A 22,919-nucleotide genomic window follows, 5' to 3' on the forward strand; every position below is an offset into this window, starting at 1 on the left:
GTAGTGGTGTTTGTGTCAGGGTAGTGGTGTTTGTGTCAGGGTAGTGGTGTTTGTGTCAGGGTAGTGGTGTTTGTGTCAGGGTAGTGGTGTTTGTATCAGGGTAGTGGTGTTTGTGTCAGGGTAGTGGTGTTTGTGTCAGGGTAGTGGTGTTTGTGTCAGGTAGTGGTGTTTGTATCAGGGTAGTGGTGTTTGTATCAGGGTAGTGGTGTTTGTGTCAGGGTAGTGGTGTTTGTGTCGGGGTAGTGGTGTTTGTATCAGGGTAGTGGTGTTTGTATCAGGGTAGTGGTGTTTGTGTCAGGGTAGTGGTGTTTGTATCAGGGTAGTGGTGTTTGTATCAGGGTAGTGGTGTTTGTATCAGGGTAGTGGTGTTTGTGTCAGGGTAGTGGTGTTTGTGTCAGGGCAGTGGTGTTTGTATCAGGGTAGTGGTGTTTGTGTCAGGGTAGTGGTGTTTGTATCAGGGTAGTCGTGTTTGTATCAGGGTAGTGGTGTTTGTATCAGGGTACTGGTGTTTGTATCTGGGGGAAGGGGGGGTTGTATTAAGGGGTGTGTAGTATGTCTGTATCTGGGGGGTAGTGGTGTTTGAATCGGGGGGTTGTTTGTATCTCGGTGTGTGTAGTGTGTCTGCATCTGGGGGGGTGTAGTGTCTGTATCTGGGGGGGGGTAGTGGTGTCTGTATTGGGGGGTAGTTTTGTATTCGGAGGGGGTATTGTGTGTCTATTGGGGGAGGAGGTTGTGTGGGCAGTGTGGGAGGGTGAATTGTATGGGTATTGAGGGGAATTCTATGTGTGGCCAGCGGAGGAGGGGGAAATGGGTTTGAGGAGGGCGAGATAGAGTGAGGGGGTAAATGAGTGATAGTGGAGGTGGGGAGAGAGTGGGGGGGTGTGAGGGAAGGGGAGAATGAGTGAGGAACAGAGGGGGAAAGAGAGATGGGGGGGGGAGAAATATAAGTGTGAAAGGGGAGGGCTCGCAAGGCTGCTGACAGGGGGGTGGGGGCGCAATGCCAAAACAGGGCGGGGGTGGGGGGGGAAGGGCAGGATGGAGCGGCCGGGTGAAGCTCTGGTCCTTGGTCCCAGGAAATCTGTCAGTGGCCCTGTACACACACATGAACTTTTACAAACGTACAGATCAAATACATGCAATACACACATTTTAACATAATCAATAAACAATAATTCCTTACCGTAGCAGCTATCTGCAAAGGTAATGAAGCTGCATTAATGTACATTTTAATAATGGTGTGCCGGAGCAGGGGGTCCCCTGAGCTGAACCGCATTGATTTCTGCCTCAGAGACCCCCTGCTTCCCGAGTTACAGGGCAAGGTATGGAGCATCGGTGCCAGTGTCGTCGCCATCTTTATAGCGTCCTATTCGCGACGTGGACGCTATAAACATGACGGCGACACTGGCACCGATGCCCCAAACCGGGGCCTGTAACTTGGGAAGCAGGGGGCCCCTGAGGCAGAAATCAATTAATAACTATTAATAAAAATAAAAATACATTAAAGCAACTTCATTACCTTAGCGGGTAACCGCTAAGACAATTAAGGGGTTAAGGCACAATAGCATGTTTATTGGGGACAATTGCCCCCAATAAACATACCAAGAAGAACACACATCCCCCCACACCAATATACAAAGAAATGTTTAAGGGTTAACAAAAACATGCTCAAATAAAAATACCACTTCTCCATATCAGCCATAGTAAAATAAAATCCTATTTCCTAAAAAAATCAATCTCATCTTCCAATCAAAAGCATCAAATGCCAATCAAAACATTGAATTTACATTGTATACTTGATGCATAAAATCTGTGCATCATGTACACTCTGCCAATCAATGTTAACAATAAAATAATTCAAACAAAATACCATTAAATCCAAACAGGTATACTATTTATACCAAGCAAGTCAACAGAAATAAATTAGTATTATTAATCAAATCCCAAAACAATTCAAATACCATCCATAACAATTACACAATTAACTATTTCAATCGTTAAACAAAACAAGTTACCATCAGACAAAATATAAGTACCAAAAAGAATCCAATATACAAAAGCAAGTCTCACCATGACATGTACAGCATACAACACCAAAAATGACATCTATCTAATTCCAAATTACATTACACACATTTATGCATAGCAGCATAGCCAAAAACATTTTAAAGACAGCAAAACAAGCATTTACTACCAAATCATTTCTTACCCTTATATACATATAGAGTTGCATGATGAATCCACTGTACAAATGAATGTGTGAAGGGTGGGTATCGGGCCAGGGTGGCTTAACCCCTTAATTACCTTTGCGGTTATTATCGGATAAGGTGATTAAGGGGTTCATTGATATCAGAATGTAATTGCAATGTATTGGCTATGTATTTTGTTGGCAACGGAGGACACGGAATTTGCTGTCGAGGGGGCTTCTTATTGATGAGGTCAGTAGAACTTTATTTATTTTATTATGCTAGTTAATGTGTTTAATAATGGGCAAATAATATATTATCCCTATCTGGATAATAGTTATTTTGCACATTATTGTACTGTATGTGTTGGGGGGGGATGATTGATGTATTTAATGTATAGGTCAAGTTAATTTTTTTTACATACAGGGTTGGTTCCTTTTGGTCTGCGGGGGACCTATAGAGACCACCTGCGGTCTCCTCGGGCTTCTCAAAGGTAAACGGCTGCCGGGTCCACGGGGGACACCTGCGGGGAAGAACCGGTGGCCCCACATCTGTGGGGGCACCGCGGACCCGTAAGGACCAACTGAGGGCCCCCAGACCCCCGTGGGAACCACCCGAGGCCCCTCAGACACCTGTGGGTCTGACCCGGGCCCCCCAGACAGCTGCGGGCCTACCCGTGGGGACCCCATTGTGGCCCACAGTGACCCACGAAGACCACCTGGTGGACCAGGGCACCTGGTGGGGACCACCCATAGGCCTCCAGACCCTGTTTGAAACATGGTGCTGGGCTACTGTGAGGTCTGTGAGGTGACCCGACAGGCCCACCGGGGACTCCCGTGGGCCTGGGGTATTAACCCTGTATGTAAAATAATAAATCATGTATTTATGGGGGGGCACAGGGAGTGGGTTATGTGTAGATTAAATATAATGATGTTTATTGTGGGGCTGTGTATTGTTTTTCTTGTGGGTACTGGGGTTGGGGGAAGGGGGTATTGTCCCCAAGGAAATGTGGGTAGGCCTCCCACCTGTGTTAGTGGGTGAGGGTAGTTAGGCCTCATGGGATGGGTAGTGGGGGAGGGTATTTAGGCCTCCCGAGTGGTGGGTGAGGGTGGGTTAACCCCTTAATGACTGTAGCGGTTAATGACCACTAAGGTGATTAAGGGGTTAGGAGCTATTTTTATTCTTGTGTACAGTATGTTTTGCAGCACCAGAGGGACATGGGCAGGATGAAGATCAGGCTGAAGACGGCCTTCATCGTGGGTGCATGGAAAAGGTAAGTGTAATATGTATGTACTGTATTTATTATAATTTATATGTATTTAAAATGGGCAAATGCATTATTATCCATATGTGGATATTAGTAATTTTGCCCATTACTGTATTGTATGTGTTAGAGGTGTGTATTTAGTTATAAATATTGTTTATTATTTTTGGAGGCACAACATTGGTACCGCAGGCCCGCGGGGACCCCGGGATGGCGGTGGGCCCCCCGGACTCCCACGGGGACCCTGGACTCCCGCGGAGACCCCCACTTATAGAGCCGGGGACCCCCGCCGGCCTGTTGTGTGGGTGTTGCGCATGCAAAAATGTAAACAAAGAAATTTTTCTAAGTCCAGCTTTTTTTGCGGCTACCTTGAGCTGACGTGTTCTTTTGAACGCAACTTTCGCGTTCGCTAAGGTTACGTAGCTTAGTGCATCCCGCATAAGGGCAGAATTTAACGCAAACAGGGTAACGAACTAGCAAAGTTGGACTTAGAAAAATTTCCAGAAAAAAGTCAGTTTTAGAGCGCAAAGTGCCTGTTTGCGTGGCTTAGTGCATCGTGTTCAGCGCAACATCACGTTCTAAGAGCAATTTGCGTTCTTAAAACGACTTATCGGAGCTTAGTGCATGACCCCCTAAGAGTCTTTTTAGGGTTATACCATGTTGGGAGGATTTGTTCCTATAAAGTACACCTGGTTTGGCGTACGTTTTGGATGTCAGGGTATCACTATGAAACCTAAATGTTAAATGGGAGTCAAACCATACTGTATGCCTAGATATTTCAAACAAATGACATCGGCTACATGCTTACCCTTCACTCTCTCTAACCCCCTCCCTCTACCTTTCCCTTTCTCTCATTCACTCTCCCCCACTCTCCCTTCTCTCCCCACTTTCACTCTCTCACTCACTCTCCCACTTCTATCTCACAATTCCACCCCATTCTCGCTCACCCTCCTCCCTCCTTTCTCTCACTATCCCCTCTCCTTTCTCTTACTCCCCCATTTCACTTTCCCCTTCACTCTCATTTTCCCCCGCCTCTTTTCTCTCACTCCCACCCCCTTCTCTGTCGCTCTCCCCGACTTCTCTCTCATTCGTCGCCCCTCCTTCCTCTTACTCTCCTTTTCTCACTCCCTTATCTCCCCATTTACTTTTTAAATTATTTATTTATTTATAAAATATTTTACCAGGAAGTAATACATTGAGAGTTACCTCTCGTTTTCAAGTATGTCCTGGGCACAGAGTAAAACAAATAATACATGGTTACAAATACAGTTACATAAATGAACAGGGTATACATTATATACAAGACATTGCGTGCATAGTTAAAGAAAATATATATTATGGGCGTATGAAACAGTTACAGACCAGATTAAAATGTGAGACAGCCTTAGATTTGAAAGAACTTAAACTGGTGGTGGATGTGAGAGTCTCTGGCAGGTTGTTCCAATTTTGGGGTGCATGGTAGGAGAAGGAGGAACGTCCGGATACTTTGTTGAGCCTTGGGACCATGAACAGTCTTTTGGAGTCTGATCTCAGGTGATAAGTGCTGCATGTGTTAGGGGTGAGGAGCTTGTTCAGATAGCTGGGTAGCTGGCCCATGAAGAATTTAAAGGTAAGACAGGAAAGGTGAACTTTGCGCCTAGACTCTAGTGATGACCAATCTAGTTCTTTGAGCATATCGCAGTGATGTGTGTTGTAGTTGCATTGGAGAACAAAACGACAAATTGAATTGTAGAGGGTGTCAAGTTTTCCAAGGTGGGTTTGAGGTGCTTAGCCATATACTATGTCTCCATAGTCAATAATTCTAATTCTCTCTCACTCCACCCTTCTCTCTCACTCCTTCCCACCACCTTCCTTTTCTCTCACTCTTCTCCAATCCCCTTCTTTCTCACTTCCACCCTTCTCTTTCACCTCTCTCACCCCCCTTCTTTCTCTCCCCCTAGGCCCACATCTCCCTTTGGGGCCTTACCTCTGCTGCGGGTCCTAACGCGGCAGCAGTGACAGAGGGAGCCCACCAAGTTGGAAGTTGGATCCAATGTCTGGTGGGGCCTAATTTCTGTATTAGGACCACATGAGTGGGCTCCCTCCGCCAGATAAGGCCCCACACCACTGGTAGGGAACAGGGAAGGGGTGTGGACAGAGGGGGGCCCTACCTGTGGTGGGCTAGATAGATTCATTTGGCAGGCTGGATGTGTCATGGCGGCTATATATTGCCCACCCCTACTCTATACTATTGGTGGGCAACAGACGGCCAGAAAATGCTGGCCACCCTAGACGCCTGCTATACCTTTCTCCCCAGTGCAGAGAGAGTGGCGATGGTATTGACTCATACTATAGCTTCTCCCTGCTCCCTCTGCCCTGCGGGTGGCAGTAGACTGATAAATACTGTACTGCCCCGCTCCTCTCATCACCAGGTGCTAGTGTAAGAAGAGGAACCGGACAGGATTTGTCAGCTCACCGACATTATGCAGATGCCTGGAGGTGGCAGGGAGAAGATCCTATTCACGGCTGCAACGTCCGTTTTGCCTGTGTTATATATGTGTGTGTGTGTGTGTGTTTGTGTGTTTGTGTGTTTTGGTAATGTGCAGCCGGTTTCAGGGCAACAGGAACCTTGAAGTGTATGTATTATGTTGGCTACCACTTCTCTATACTCATGTTCATGCAAAGCAACAAACCAGAAAACTAGTCACTCAAACACTTACATGTAGATTGAGACACTCACACACTTCCAGACATATTTAACCATTTAGGGGGTAATTCAATATAATCCTAAATGGGCGATCTTGTATGGGGGTTTTCGGCCGATCGCATTATGATCTGCCGTTTCGAGGCATATTGAATACTTGCTAGGCCGGTACCTACTCGCCCATACAGTGACCATCATTGTATGACACTTTTATAAGTATGCCTAAAACTTATACAGCTAAGTGCAAATTAATTTAAACATTAGAAATGTTTGAAATATGATGAGTGATGTAAATTATGTTCTATCGTGTGTTTGTATATGAATTATATATACAGCTTAAGACTCAATTGCAAATATCAATTTATAACAAACAGAACTATTAGACAAAGGACAGGGCCAGCGCCTTGTCACCGTGGGCAAGGTTACGTAACCCCTTTATTCTGCAATGGGCCGCTGACCCTTCTGGCAGTGCCGGGGTTAACATGTGCCAAGTATTCATTTGGAAGATCTCTGAGGTGGTAGCGTGTGCATGATAATGCAAATGTACAGCACTATATAGCAACAATATTCATTGGAAGAGGGTTGTGAGCAGGGCTACTTAAATATTCTGCCAATATATTAGTCTGAAATAATAGTCATCTCTTGTTAGATATATTTAAACACTTTATTAACAATACAGAAAGCTTGATAACATTGATTTACTGTGGGGTTAATAGACAGTAGGGTTTAAATAGAGCAGGAAGAAGGAGAAAGCGTATTTGCCCAATTCTAGTTATAAGCACAGACTTTTAATTCTCACAGCTGTGGTGGCTCTTAGGCGAATTATTATTTCCCAGAGGTGAAGCCACCTCCATTTGAATCCATGCTGTTGGAGATCTTGGCCTGTAGTTGATGGTCGAGAGAAGGACTTAGTGAAAGTCTGTGGCCAATAGCGATGAGCCCATCAAAGTAAAGTGTAGTACGTACAGTATAAGGGTGAGATTCGTGCAGATTAGGTTCTTTCTTCACACAGTAAGGGAGCAGTGATTAGATCGCTGTGATTAGATGCAGCCAGGACAGGCCGGATTGGCGCATAATTCACACTCATCCACATTACTTGCAGCCTCTACTGTTTAGAAACAAATATAGAAGTTAATCAGTCTGTGGACGATCCCCCAAAAAGCACACACATTACGGATTACAAAATGATAAATATGGGGTGTGTATCTATACAGTAGGCTAATGACATTGATAAATAGCCCCTGGAGTTTCAATATTTACACATACTGTATTCACCCAGAAAGGCTGCAATGTGTGACATTTAGTATAGATTTGGGATGCAAAAAAGTGAATAATAGTGGGTACGGATGCTGAGTTAATAAACATACACCCCTGTAATGTAAGCGGCAGGTAACTCCTTCCTAGCCTTGAGTCAACTCCATCACAAAGCAAGTCTACATTAAAGATCTGGCAGGACTATTTTACATGAAGGTATTATATATAACAGGGGGATATGGGGCTGCAGTGGGTAACAGGTTAAGTCCCCAGCTTTGTGTACTGTACATACCCAGTTTTACAAAGATATCTGAAGCGTCGTCCTCCTCGCAGACAATGTGAAATTCTTTAGGGAGCTTCGGGTCGTCGCAGAGAAACTGAGAAGCCACAGAAGGCTCTTTCCCATCAACTTCCATCAGTTCCTTCAGCGTAATCACGGACTCCAGCCCGAAGGTGAATTTGCCAACCTGTAAGCACAACATCTCCATTAACCTCTATGGTTCCCCAAGGAGCCCGCAATGCATTGTGAAGCTTCCCAGTGGGTTGCTGGTCCCTCAGGCAGCAAAGGGGTCAAAAGGGGTCAATGTCTTTCTTTTTGCCAAAAGGGCCTGCAAAGCAGTGCAATTCTGCATACCCTTTTGGCAGTGAAGGGGTGGATCTTTGCACATACTCATAAACATAAACAAGTGTAACTGTGCAACTTAATTCAACTTTGCTATAACTGCTTAATTTACCAGACGGGAAAAAACTTGTAGAAATCATAGGTTTTGGGCTGATTGATGTTTGAATTTCATTGAATTTGCCACAAAAGGTAAATTCCATTTACTGTATTTTGATTGGAACGTTATTCAGCCAAGCATAACCAGTACATAATCAAAGTAATGTTTGATTGAAAATAATCATTGTTAACATTACTGCATATTTGTGATACAACTGGTGTGACCATGTCTACACATTTTTGTATTGAATATCTTTTAATGCCATTGCCTTGTCATCCTAGATCCAAGGAGAAGAAAGTGTGTCTCTACATCTTAATGAAATCCACATGGGTCTACAGCAAATGGTGAAATAGTAATTCTTTGTCAAACGTCACAGAACAAGGCTGTGGAAGGAAATAAAACCAGAGAAATCCTCTTAGGTACAGCACATATGAGTTAATGTATGTGTTTAACAAGTCCCCAATCACCCCTTTGCCAAACTGGATGCAGGGGCAGAAAAAGAGATCTGTGGGCAAATATATGCATCCCAACCCTCCCTCACCTACGACCCTACCTGGGAAGCGGGCGAGCTAGACCTTACCTGGCGGCAGAGGGGGCCAGCTGGCTTCCCATAGCAGAAGTTGCACCTGACTTCCGGTGGAGCCAGACTTCTGTATTAGGGCCGCAGAGTGGGCCCCCTTTGGCAGGGCATATATACAGACGCTGCTGCAAAAGTAGGGCCTGGGGGGTGAGAACACACACAACTGCCACAAAGTTAAAATAAGTGTTGGGATAGTGTTTTGGCGCATTCGGAAGATGGACCCCTAAAAGTCTTTGGCTACATCAGATGTGTCAGAGAAAAACTTAGATCAGGGGTGGCCAACTCTAGTCCTCAAGGGCCACCAACAGGTCAGGTTTTCAGGATATCCCTGCTTCAGCACAGGTGGCTCAATCAGTGGCTCAGATAATTTGCTTCTTATTCTTCCTTAAGCATCTGGTTGTTCCAATTTCTTCTGGATTTTTAAGTGTGTGCGTTTTCAACAAAAAGGCTAGTTTGATCTATTTGTATCTTGATTATTGTGTTTCTGAAAAGTGAATGTGTTTTATTACTTTTTTCTCTTGTGTAATTGCTAAGCGTGTGGTAGGGTTAAGCTGATTACTAATTGACCTCATCTAATTGGTCTGTACTTGTTTGATTCTGATTAGTCTGTGTGCCCTATATAAATAGGTATTCAAAGTTACTCTGCTTATAATCATCTGGACGAGTTTTAAACAAGGTGTTTGAATACAGAAGGAATTGTCCATTGTCAGTAGTTTATTTACACTGTATCTGTTTCCATAGTTCATGTTGTACTGTTCAGTGGATGGAAGGCAGTAGTTTTCCGTGAGACATTCTCGAAATTCAGGTACTGTCCCATAGGTAGGAACTTTTTCTCTGTTTTAAGAGAGACTACTAGACTGCAAGTTGAATTAGGTAGGTTTTGAGTATCCTCTTGCCCCACCCTGGCACCACCGAAACCTCAGAATCCTCCCGGGAGGAGGGCAGCCTGAACTACTCTGGGTTCTGGGAGGGTGAGAGTTGTAGATCACAGGCACATCCCACAATCTGTGCCACTTCACAGCTCCTATACTGAACTAACGGGACAGAACTACACCACAGAGGCACCTACTGCAGTGGAAGAGGAGATGAGGGTTTACTTTTGTGTATTAATACTGTAAAAAGCACACAATAAAAGAAGGCAACTCGTGGGGGGATTCCATTGTAAGGGGTATAGATTTGGGAACAGCTGGTAAGGGAAAGTTGGAGATAAGGGGGCCTATGCAGAGAGCAGCGAATTTTCGAAATTCGCCATTTTTTGGAGATAATCGCGCAGAAAACAGCAGAAAATGGAGATTTCCGAAAATCGCGCCAATTTTTCATTTCTATTTGTAAAACTCGCCTCGCGGCTGGCGAGAACCGCAATCTCGCCAGTTTAAAATATATCCGTATGCAGAGAGGCGCGAACGGCATCTAGCGGCTGTTCGCGCCAATAAAATGGCGCGATTGTCTCCGTTTTGCCTCGCCAAAAAAAACTGGCGCTCGCGGCCATTGCAAAGGGAAAAAAAAAGGCGCGAATTTGTTTTTACATGTTTCCGAAGCGCGCATCTCGCCAATGTAAACTCGCCAGACGCATCCATGTTAAACATAGCAGAATTCGCACTTTTCTGCATATGGAGATTAAAACTCTCCAAAAAAGCTCCTTTTTATGAAATTCGCCATTTTTAAAATTCGCTGCTCTCTGCATAGGCCCCCATGGTGTCTAGGATACCCAAAACTTCACTTTAGATTGATCTGAAGAATGATCTGAAGCAACATCTGGGAATTGTTAAGGCAGCAAGACAGGGGTAGAGGTGGATATCACTGTCCACCAAGGGACTAATCACTAATGATTACCTGGGTAGGGAGGCTAGGGCAGTGCCAAGCAAATTTAGGGAGTTTGGCTCTTAGGCAGATGGCAAACTTAGTGGCTTTCTCAGAAGTATTGCCAGTACATAGAGGTGGGGAGGCACAGTTCTTTGCACCAGATACTTTAATGGATGGTATGAAGAAGTGGTGTGAAGAAGAGGGCTTTGCGTTAAACGGACATAGCTGCTCTACCTGGAGGGATATAAGCCTATATACGAGAAATGGCCTGAATTAATCTTGGGAAGAAATTCACTAAGAACCAATGCGGGGTATCTCACCCAGATTTGTCGTTAACTGCCTTTCAAATGAGTGAATCCTGGCATTGGAGGGGAACCAAGTTACTAAGTGAGCAGTTCAGATGTTTCATTTGCACTGTCACACCCCATTTTTCAGGGTCTGGATGAGAGTAACACCACCTTTAGGTGTGACCTAACTAACGTTAGATTAAAGCCCTGCGTTAACTTTAAAGAACCTCTGTGTATATGGGTTATTCGGGGGAATGTCTCTGTTTTGCATATCATCAGCACTAACAGCTGTTATACTTAACACATGTCCAGCCGAAAACAGAAGAGGCAATCCAAGCAGCTTAAAAATAAATACAATTATACATATTGTTTTAATTGATGCAGCATTTTATTACCTTTTTTGAAAACTAATTACCTAAGCTGCTGGTCGATTGGTTCTCTTGTGATCGATCAGCAAAATTCTGTTTTCCAGGGTTCACTAAATGGCTGCCTTTCAGTCTCAAATCAATCCTTCAGTCAGTGTAACTCAGCAGCTACAATGTATTCTTACGGTATATTACTAAGGTAACATTGTCTATGGTTACAGTTTGCAGCTCAAACTGCTGGAAATATTATCACAAACAGGAAAGTGTTGCAAAGATCTTGCACTGCTGGGGAGTGGCTAAACCCTGCGATAGAAATCAAAGGGTGCTCATTATATTAAAAACCCCTTAAAAATAGCATTGAGTTGAATTAAAAAAAAATATATATAGTAAGTATCTAATACTACAGAACAGATTTATTTAACAAAAAAAAACACATGCAGCATATTGCTCCTTTTGCTTAATGTTAGTGAACTTTGAAGGTGCACATTAACGCTTAACGAGGTGTTAACTTAGGATAGCGCCCATTAAGTAAAACATGGACCTCTGTGGATCTGGGGCTGGGCCCATGTGAGCCAGGTGGTTCTTATCTGCCATAAAAATCTGAGGGTCTATATCTTTCCCTAAAGTTTTGGAAACCTTGTCCATAGCATTACATACTGTATGGCCGTGGACTGAACGAGACAGGTTTTGGGAACTGCAGAAGACGTGCAGTTTATGCACTCATGCTTTTTGCTGTACCTTGTGTAGTAAGGCTATTGTCACACTTCTTGACCTACAACACCCAGTCATTGCTGTTTAATGCTACACAAACGATAAGTACAAACGGTTTGACTTCCCACATCGCTCTGTTTGGAAGAATTACATTTTAGGGAATATGAAACAATTTATTTGCTATGGTATTGATTCATTTTTAGATTTGTATGATAAATCATTTTGGAATTGTAAATATCTATTTACACTATCTTGACATACTGTATACCAATAAAGAATGGCAGCTTCTGCATGTACTATTTCCTTATCCTAAACCCCTCTTTTCCCTGCAGCATTCTCATCACATCACGTCATAGCAGAGTCCATGTTCTTCTGTCCTTCCCCTCAAGTCTACTTTTCTTCAACGGAAATTAAAATACACTGCACAATTTTTATTCTGTTCAAATTATCCACAGGAATAATTGACTACATGTAGAATCAAACACAACAAAACCATGGGGTCTACAATGTATTACTTTGCCATTCAGCCAATACATTGCAGGACCTCTGGCAGCCATAGGGTTAAAATCACAAGTTACAAGAAGATAAATAGGAAGTGCTACGAATAAAATAGGAAATAATCTTATTTGCAGAGTATAAAAATATTTGAAGAGGCAGAAAAAAAAAATGGAGTATCACCTTTTGAAGAGGACTCACTCGACTTTAAAGAGTTGAATAATTTACAACATGGAACAAGTAAAATAAGCTGGAAAACCAGAAACATGTCCTTATTTTTCGGGTATTCCCCCACTTGTTGCCGCTGTCGTTCATTAAGCCCTGACGGCCGTTTCGGAACGAGGTAAGCTCACTTCTCTGGGAGGTTTACCTTGCATGTTCCAGCTACTAGGCTGCGTGAATAAAAACGCATGTGTCGGAGACACGGAGGTCAAAGCTCTGAGGATGCGGAAACACAATTGGTTTCTCACCAATTAAACTATTTGAACACAAAGCACTGGGCATTAAAAAAAAAAATTGATTAAACTACTAACATACCATATTTAAATCAATAGAAAACATGTTTTGTAAATGTTGGAGGATCCACAGAAATTGCAATGATTACAAGAATATTCAATAATATTTAAATTATTATTTAACCTTTTTATTTTATTTTTTGCAGAAGCCACCAATTTCCATATATAATGCAATTAATTTAGATTTTTTATTAAATATTTTAGTTATATCTACCATAAGATTAACGAAGTCTTCCCGTGAGATTGAAATTGACAGCACTTTGGAGAAAAGTAACACCTTAAGGCTGGAATCTGTTCCCTCTTTCTCACCTCTGGCTCCTTGTGTATCACTACCAATAACATTAGGGTTATGTAGATGATCTCACCTGTATTTTTATAGCTTGGGACCCCGGCCACAACAAGAGGATAAGAACCATTGGCAGGAGAGAGGATTTCATGGTAGCAGTGAGCCTGAGAAATGTTCTCCAAGTAGACTTTGCTCAGTTTCTGTGACAATAAGAACTATAGATGCTGCCGCTGTTTACCTGTGCTCTTATATTCTCCAGCCTAAAGTGTTACTTATAAACTCCAGCACTAGTTAACCCAATAATGCCTCCAGGCAATGAGCATTCTTTTACATTGTTACAGCTGTCATACAGAGATAGGTAAATGTCTTCAAGGAGAGGGATGAGCCATATTCCATTCCTCTTCTGTGATAAGCACATATTTCCTTTTATGACTCTGGGCAGGGCACCTTTTACATACCTGGTAATGTAAACTCTGTTGTGTCAGTGGCTTATCACAATCTGAGGAACAGATGTCTGAGATACAAGATTTACTAGGACATCGGATAACAAAGATACAGTAGATCAGGCCTGCCCAATTCATAAAGTGAGAAGGGCCGAACTGCTCCAAGGAAAAAAAAATTTGGTCCGCATGGGTAAAATCATCATCATCATCATCATCATCTCTCCTCCAGCACCTATCATCATCATCATCCTCATATCTCCCCCAGAACCCCTCACTATCAACCTTTGCGATACTCCCCATCTATCTCTCATACCCCCATCTCTCCCCACTCACCCACACAATACCCCCCTCCACATCAAACACACAATACACCACTCCACATCAAACACACAATACCCCTCCACATCCCCCCAGCCCATTCCATGTCAGCAGCCCCCCCCCCAAGTCAGCACCCCCCCCCCAAGTCAGCATCCCATGTCAGCAGCCCCCATGTCTCTCTTCCCTCATTATGACACTCTCTCCCCCTCCCCTCAATATGACACTCTCCCCTCCCCTAAATGACACTCTCTCCCCCTCCCCTCAATATGACACTCTCCCCCTCCCCTCAATATGATACTCTCTCCCCCTCCCCTCAATATGACACTCTCTCTCTCTTCCCTCAATATGACACACTCTTCCCCTCCCTCCCCCACTCTCTTAAGCCTGCTCACTTACTTTCACTATAAGCCTGCTGCAGTCCCCCATGTGCGGCTGAGTACTGGGACAGGAGGAGGAGGGGCTGTGTGTGTACAGGGAAGGCCCCGTCCCCGCTGCAGGCAGAGATCACACAGGGAGCAGCACGGAGCTTGTGAGCTTCTGGCCACCCGTGCACAACTCTGCCCGCCCCCAGGCTTCCCTGCACGCAGCCTGCGCCCCCCCCCCCCCCCGGTTTGCACACTGCTGCGTACAGCATGCGGCCCCGCGCGCCTTCTTTCCTTACCAGGGAAGTGGGGTGAAGGGGGGACGTCGCGGGCCGCATGTTGTACAGGCCTGCAGTAGATCCTCCCATTGCTCTGTTTACTTAGACACAAAGAATTATGCTGAGTAAAAAAATGACAATCCCTCCGCCATACACCAAATAAAAATATCACTTGTGAGCACATTGACATAACAGACAGGTTTGCAACTCTGACTTTCGACATTATCTCTTAGCATACAATGCTTCCACTGCATCCAGGGATTCTGGGTTTTGCTAGTCCGGAAGGCGGAGGTGCGGTGCTGAGGACAATAGGAGAGTGGGGATGGGTGGTACTCGAGTCGGGGAGGTGTTGGCACAAAGAGTGGAGCTTTTGTCTTTCCCAGACACTGGGGCACCTATCTCTGTGGGAGATGGCTGGCTGGCTATGGGAACTGTTGCTGGGTATGAACCTCGCAGGTGCAGGGATGTAGTCTTCTTGAATCTCCTGCAGTTGGGATAGGATGGCCCCAGAGATCTTAGGTTGTTCAAATTAGCATTGCTACAGCTTGGCATAGAGAGTGTGTTCCCGTAACCTCTGAAGCACCTGCCTGACCTGGACCCGCTGTTCGGACCGTGATGAAGAAAAAAATCAGGATATCGTCGAGATTCATGACCACAAATTAATCAAGGGAGATCTCGGAATACCTCATTTATGAAGCTTTGGAACATTGTCGTAGCGTTGCACAAACCGAATAGCATCACTAAGTATTCATAATGCCCATCTCGGGTATTGAACGCCATCTTCCAGTCATCACACTCCTTAATTCGGACCAAATTGTAAGCCCAGCGGAAATCCAATTTAGTGAAAATAGAGGCCCCACGGAGTCGGTCTAATAATTTCGGAATGAGCGGGATAGGAAAACGATTTTTTACTGTCATTTTGTTTAACCCCCGGTAATCTATACAGGGACGCAGAGACCCGTCCTTTTTTCCCACAAAGAAAAAAACACTCCCGCAAGAGATGTAGACTTGCTGATGAATCCATGTTTCAAATTCTCCTTTATGTACTTCCGCATAGCCTTCGTCTCTGGCCCCGAAAGGGGGTGCGTGCGCCCACAAGGTGGGATGGCTCCTGGGAGCAAGTCGAATGCCGATGCGGTTGTAACACCTCGGTTTGCTTCTCGTTAAAAACATCCCCAAAATCCTAGTAGGTGAGGGGAAGACCATTGGGGAAAGACACAGATGCCAACGGTAAGTCAGAGCTGGGGCGAGGTATAGACAAGCAAGTCCCATGGCATCGCTGGCCCCAGGTGGTCACTTGTCCCATTAACCAGTCAATTGTAGGGTTGTGGGAACGCAACCAATTGAGACCTAATACTATAGGTGCTGAGGGTGAGTTGATTACCATGAAAGGGAGTAGCTCCTTAGGTAGAACTCCGATGTTCACTACCAGGGAGATAGGCTCCTGGGTGATGGTAGCGGGTACTAGTGTTCTTCTATTGATCGCCACCATCTCTAACAGAGTCACCAACGAGCGAAAGGGAATTGCGTACAGCTTGGCGAACGATAGATTGAGGAAATTACCGGCTGCCCCCGGAATACACAAAGGTCTGAGTGGAGACACAGGCAGAATCCCATGAGAGGGAAACCGGCAGAAGAATCCTGGAAGACACAGAGAGCAGAGGATGATAGAGATGTCCAGGAGGAGGGAGGAGAGGGACTATGAGGGAGGAGGAGGAAAGGGGCTATGAGGGAGGAGGAGAGGGGCTATGAGGAGGGGGAGGAGAGGGGCTATGAAGGGGGAGGAGAGGGTCAATGAAGGGGGCTATGGGGGGAGAAGAGAGGGGGTATGAGGGGGAAGGAGAGGAGCTATGAGGGGGAAGGAGAGGAGCTGTGAGGGGGAAGGAGAGGAGCTATGAGGGGAGGAGAGGGTCTATGAAGTGGGGAGGAAGAGCTGTGAGGGGGAAGGAAAGGAGCTTTGAGGGAAGGAGAAGATCTATGGAGGGGGTGAGGAGGGGAGCTATGAAGGGGCGAGGGGAGGGCTATGTGTGTGTGAATAGTGCTCACCACAAACAGGACAGGACCACTGGGCAGAGGTGGGGATGTTAGAGTATACCGACCAACAACCGTGCAACCGCATCTGGATTGCAGAGTCGTAGTCATGTACCTGGGTCAGGGTTGGGAGAGGTCAGATTAGTCGTGATACTCACCATGGTCTTGGATTGGAGAAGTCGGATGGTCGTAGTGCGTAGCCGGGGTCCAGGAGTAGAGAGATTAGAATGTCATGTGCGTAGCCGAGGTCCAGGGGTCAGAGAAGGTAGAAGTCCGGGTACAAGCTGAGGCGTTTTGCAAATATAATCCTTGCCATGCATCCACCACAGTGGTGGAATCCTGGCAGCAGGTAGGAATGTAGAAACCAGTAGGTGTAGGCTGAGCATTTGGAGATGAGAGGGGCTATCGCAACATTGCACAGTTCCAGTGGCTGAGACTACAATAAAGCTCACACACTTTTAATATCCAACATAAAACCCTAATGATAACAGCACACCTCCTCCAATGAATACATTTCAACCTTGAAGGAATGATTGCGACATCTGTTGTAAATGGAGACTATGCCAATACAATAACTTCTTTCCATCCAGCCCTAGAGTTTATATTCCGTCTCTAACCTACCCATGCCAGAATGCCTTGCAGCGAGGAAAAGGGATATATTCACTGTCCAGATTTAATGCACCTGAACTCGGCAGTCAGCATATCCATGGCATGAATTTCCGGAGTTCTCATTACACGAAAACTACAAATGAATTACTCTAGTAAGTCAGACTCTGCATTTTATCAAACATATGCTTAAAGAATGTTGTTGAAAACAGGGATTTGCACAGGAGAGTGTGACGGGAACGCAGGGAACACGAGCATAGGTTACAACTGATCCTATATTTTAGATGTCGCAAGAATGGCAACTTTAACTAATATCACATTAAAAGAAAATTAGATGGATTTGAAAAACGGGTCCCTCCATTTGAATCCACACAGCACACAAAAAATGGGGCTGTCCTGTAGTCAAGCACAGTATCACTAATACCAAAAGGCAACCACGTGATTGGCACATTGCGGAAACAGGAGGCAACAAACATGTATTTAAGGTCTACCTGGCAGTTAAAGGGGTTAAGAGTATGGACACTTTATGGGTGCTATAATAGTCATGTTGGTTAAGATAACAATATAATTGTGCAATGACTATTACACTATAATTATCTGTTGCAAAAGACAAGGAGAAGGCAATGGTACCACACAATGCAAGGGGCTGTCCCTTTCTTAGCTGATACACAGTGGGGCTTACTCAATAAATTCCAAACAAGCATATTTATCCTTTTCAATAAAGCCTTTTTTTGTCTCCACTTTTGTGCAAATCGATCCAGAGCTGCATGGATTTCTCAAGTGAATACAATTTTTGATATAAAATTTAGATTGTTAAGTACAGTAAATGCACACATTTTGCTCTTCTACATAGTCACATACTATTCAACTGGGAAAGAGCAGTGATAATAGGTTTGCAGGATTTAACATTGCAGTTCTTTGTTTGCTTAACCTGAACTACCAAAAGGGGAAAATTGGCTAACTACCTCATGGCCTTGACATAGATAACCAAGTTCCCCTTAAAGGTGTGTAGCCAGGTCCCCTCCGGTCTCCCGGTGTAATTATGTTTTCCCCTTACCTCCGCTGACATAAGGGATGATGTGGGAGGCGTGGAGCTGCTGCTGGGGCGAGCGTATCGCCGAAGGCTCCAGCGGCTGCCTCTGCAGGGCGCCGCCATGTTAGGTTGTGCACGCGCACTCACGGAGGCTCGCACATGCGCAGAGAGATTTGCGGCGGCCATGACAGTCGCACATGCACAGTGATGTTGGCGCACGCGGCTGCAATAGAAAGGGGCTCAGTGGGGAACCAGAACTCCCATGCTGCATAGGGAGAGAGCACCATATGATTCACGACAGCCAATGACACTGCTGTTTTCCCTGGAAGGGAAAGAGAGACATATTGCATGCTGGGAGTGCAGAGGTGAAAGAGAGACATATTGCATGCTGGGAGTGCAGAGGTCTGTCAAGATCTGGACAGAGAGGATGCAGGTAGGGTCCAGGGGGCAGTGCTCCCTTGGGCTATGCCAGAATTTCCCCAACGGTCCCAGATAGTTCCCTGAGTCCCAGTAGTACTGTGAACATTGAGTGCTGTAGGGAAAGGCCTCAGATAGGGACCTTTGCACTGTAGTAATAGTTTGGGAGATGCTGCAGGACATTGCCTGAAGAGAAGTGCAGCCTGTTGCAAAGGAGCCTACCCAGACTCCTGGAGAGAGACTATTTACAAGGGTGCACTCCATCAGGAGACCCCTCCAGAGGCATCCGACTAAGGATATCCGACTAAGGATATCCGACTAAGGATCCACTCGGGAGAGGAGCAGCAGATTGCGGCCCGGAACCACACCATTGATCTACAAAGTTCTATTGCTTGTCCAGGTCTGGACTGAGACCAGGGAGGTATTAACACGTGCCCCAATAGGCCCCACCACACAGGGAAGCACGCTATCCCACACACACTCTTTGGGGAGGGAATTGCTTGTGAACACTCAGGGGTTAAATGCCCAGGCACTCCAGTACTTTGGGGTTTCCACCCGGGAGGTGTTATTGTGGGGTGATAGTCTGCTCGCTATGTTATGTTGATGGTGCATGAATAAGGTGTGTTCAGTAAATACTGTTTTATATAAAGGTGTGTAATTATTGCATATATCGGTTCCGGTGAGGGACTCCTCCCACTACGCTGGGATCCCTCGCCGTTGGAAGCGCTGCATCAAGATAATAAGTATACCCCAGGCTCCCAGTGGCAGAGGCTCAGTCCTCTTGTTAGCCGAACTGGTGAAAGCAGCACTGGTAGTTTCAGTACCCCAGGGGGGTACAAGGGGTACAGGTGCAATCCCTGTTAGTCTGCAAAATATATTTGAAAAACCACAATGTTCTTCTCTTTCATAACCAAATTGAATGAGACATCAAGGAAACATTGACCTGTTTTGGTTTCATGGACATGACAAATGCATGTTTCATTGGTACCTCTGAATAGGGTTGCCGGGTAGCTTTTCCAAAAATACTGGACACAATAGTGAAAGATACGACATGTTCAAGGCACGCACATACCTCACCTCTCCATGCTGTTTCCTCCTCTCCTTAGCCCCATCCCCAGGCTTCTGACACCTTGTCTTGATTTACTGCATTAACCAGCAGCAGCCAATCAGGGTGGAGGAAGCTGCCCAGCCCTTGTATCTCCCTGCTCGCGGCCCCCCAAGCTGGTCATGTCACTATGTCCAGAGAGGTAATACCGGACACATACATGTCCAGTATTGCCTGTAATTTTTTGCAAGACAGAGTGTCCAAATATAGGACATTCTTTTTCAATACTGGACACCTGGCAACCCTACCTCTGAATGGGGGGGAGTGCTTGTGTGAATCAAGTGTATATTCCACCTCTAGCCCAGCCATTTGGAGGGCATATAAAGAAGGAGGAGAGGGACTGTATGCAAACTCTTGTTCTGCAAATGCAGATTTCACAAACAAATTGAGTTGTTAGGGGGTATCAAACACCACCCATGTCTCACCTTAAGGTATTCACATACTAATTTTATAAAATGATTTATTTCCTGTCTAGTAGCCATGGTAGTCCTGGAGAAAAGCAGATTTCATGTAGGTTGTGATGCCTTTTAGCGGACCGACATTAGAGTTCTTCATTGATTAAATAAGTGTAGAAGAGCTCCCGACACCTCAAACGTAGGTTCCCTCAGTGCCACATTATTATTTCATCTATCAAGAACTCACATGTCGCTTTGCTAAAAGGTGTCACATCCTACATCAAATAATGATTTACAAATATTCCGAGTTATCGGATTCATGTAAACAAACTACAGTACTAATCACCTAGACCCAACTGCTTAACCACGTCACTGCATATGGTTCATTTTGGTCCTCGGTTTGCATGGACAAGATGACAATACTGTAAAAACACACACATTATGAAGCAGTAGAATTTACTACTAATTATTGATCCATTATAATCCAAAGTGGTCACAAAAGCATGGCATATGCAAACCTTCATGACTACCACGAGTCACAAGGGGTTAAATGTAAAGGTAAAGAAGACAGTGAATCGGACCTGTGTAAAGCTCATTTTGTTTTTATATTTTTGTTTTGTTCGTAACCCTTTGGATTAACCATTAGGATACTAAGGCCACTGGGGCCCAGAAGATGGAGCATTTAAAATGGCAGTGTACTGCAATGCAATACCATTAATGGAGTAATATCGCCGGGTTAGGTAGTTGATACCCACACATGTTTGTCACGTATGGCGCAGCTATGAGCACATGACCAGCATACGGGACAAGGGTTCGCATCGTGTCCCACTTTTCACCTTACGCAAAAACAGTTTGGTTTAGGCCAGATTTATAGATGTTATATGTCCGGATTTACTCAAAAATTATAACAACAATATTTTAGAAAGAACACATATCACACGTAGCAGGGGGGGTGAGGGGGGAGGAGGGGGGTGAAGGGGGGAGGTCACTGTCCATCCCATACCTCAGACCATTCACCAGATACTAGATCTCTAGTACTCTTCCAGTTCCGACCCGGTCGTCCTATGTTAATTGATCATAATTTGTCCTCAACATGACTAATCTCTGAAGCCACGGGTCCCAAGTTTTGTAAAATTTGTCAGTGGAGTGTCTGAGAAAGGCTGCCAACCTTTCCATTGTCATTACCTCATTTAATCTGTTTTCCACTGTCTGTCTGGATGGGGGAGCCCGCTTCTTCCAGGCTGCCGCATACGTACATCTGGGCACAGTCAGAATGAAAGAGATTAAACGTTTCATGGGGGGATTGACATCCTCCACAGGTTTGGCTAGCAAGGAGATTAGAGGGTCTATGGGTATCGATAATTCCGTTATATCTCTAATCATTTCTTGAATGGTAAGCCAGAAATTTTGGATAGCTTGACAACCCCTCTAAAACAGATCAGAGGCCTGCGGATAAATTTGATTCAACCTGCTTGGGGTGAGATACCAATAATATAAGATCTTGTAGATGTTTTCTTTTATTGTAGTACTAGTGAAAACGGTGGGTATTACCTTTTGGTGCTCACCTTCTGCTAATCCCGGCGTCTCAATGCTGGATCCAAGAATTGCTTTAAAAGGTAGGTTAGAAGAAGCACACAAAAGACTAGGATAGAGTCTAAACAACTTCTATTTGTATTCAATACAATAGACAGTGAGCACAGTGACGTTTCAGGACCAACTGTCCTTTCTTCAGACCAGAAGAAAGGAAAGTTGGTCCTGAAACATCACTGTGCTCACTGGCTCTGATGTATTGAATACAAATAGAAGTTTTTTGGACTCTATCCTAGTCTTTTGTGTGCTTCTTCTAACCTACCTTTTATACCTTTTATCGTAGTACATATGGAAGTTTGTGCTGCAAATTCTCATATGTCTTCCCAGTCATCATAATCTATTTCCAATTGTAGATCAGCGGCCCATCTAAGCATATAACTGTGGTCTGGAGTGTCACTCGAAGCCTCGAAGCCTAAATATATTTTCGTGATCAGACCCTTCTAGTAGATTCCCCCCCTACAGAGCCTCTCAAAATTCTTAAGCTCAGGGAATAGAAAGTTCCGGGAGGTTGCATTTAAAAAATGTCTGATTTGGAGATACTTGAATAGGGGGAGGCAAACTTTTTGCAGAGCTCTTGAAAGCTGAGAAGCTTTCCTCTATTTCAAAAATCTGCAATTGTGCTGATATTCTTGTTTTTAAATTGGTCAAACAACTTTGAGCTGGAAAACATGCGAGGCTAAATTAAATGTTTATTTTGTTTTGTTCCAGATGTTCCACGTAAATCCCATTGCTCCCAGCTCAGCCACCTTCATGCTTGACTCTTGTTTCCCTGGCACCCAAAGGGACATTGGTAGGGAGAGTGACTTTGAGTAATGAGATTCCATGGTCAACCAGCAGTACAATTTTTGGTCAGCATTCCAGACCACTACTTGTCTAAGCTGAACAGCTGGTAATATTTCAGTATATCTGGGACTCCCATGCCTCCTCTCACACTCGAGGTTAACATGACTGACCTTGCTATTCTAGGTCTCTTATTATGCCAGATAAACTGAAATATTCTATTTTGTAAGTTTTTCAACTCCATTCTAGGAATCTGGATCGGGAGGGTCTGGAAATAATATAATAGTCTAGGCAGAATTTTCATCTTACCTGATATTATCCTCCTGATCCATGACATCTGGTATTTATCCCAATTCAGGAGATCATTCTTGATCCTATCAAGCAAGGGAGGGTAATTGCATTGATAGAGAGAGCCG

At 44.7% G+C, this 22,919-nt stretch overlaps 1 protein-coding gene across 3 annotated transcripts; it reads right to left on the reverse strand.

Moving 5' to 3' along the window:
- Positions 1-6,772: 6,772 nt before the first annotated feature.
- Positions 6,773-17,020, reverse strand: LOC142497684 (guanylin-like). Of its 3 annotated transcripts, none has more exons than XM_075605798.1 (4): positions 16,736-17,020; positions 15,231-16,187; positions 7,677-7,851; positions 6,773-7,235 (listed from the first exon to the last, which is right to left on the reverse strand). In XM_075605798.1, the coding sequence occupies exons 2-4, from the start codon at positions 15,816-15,818 to the stop codon at positions 7,171-7,173; spliced, it is 828 nt and encodes a 275-aa protein (XP_075461913.1). In that variant the 5' UTR covers positions 15,819-16,187; positions 16,736-17,020; the 3' UTR covers positions 6,773-7,170. The 3 variants fall into 3 exon arrangements, with proteins under 3 accessions (XP_075461913.1, XP_075461912.1, XP_075461914.1); XM_075605797.1 differs by having other exon boundaries at positions 6,773-7,238; positions 16,736-17,012; XM_075605799.1 differs by lacking the exons at positions 15,231-16,187; positions 16,736-17,020 and adding an exon at positions 13,225-13,824 and having other exon boundaries at positions 6,773-7,238.
- Between the last annotated feature and the right edge of the window lie 5,899 nt (positions 17,021-22,919).

This window comes from Ascaphus truei, chromosome 6 (assembly GCF_040206685.1).
Source record: "Ascaphus truei isolate aAscTru1 chromosome 6, aAscTru1.hap1, whole genome shotgun sequence".
Taxonomy (NCBI): Eukaryota; Metazoa; Chordata; class Amphibia; order Anura; family Ascaphidae; genus Ascaphus; species Ascaphus truei.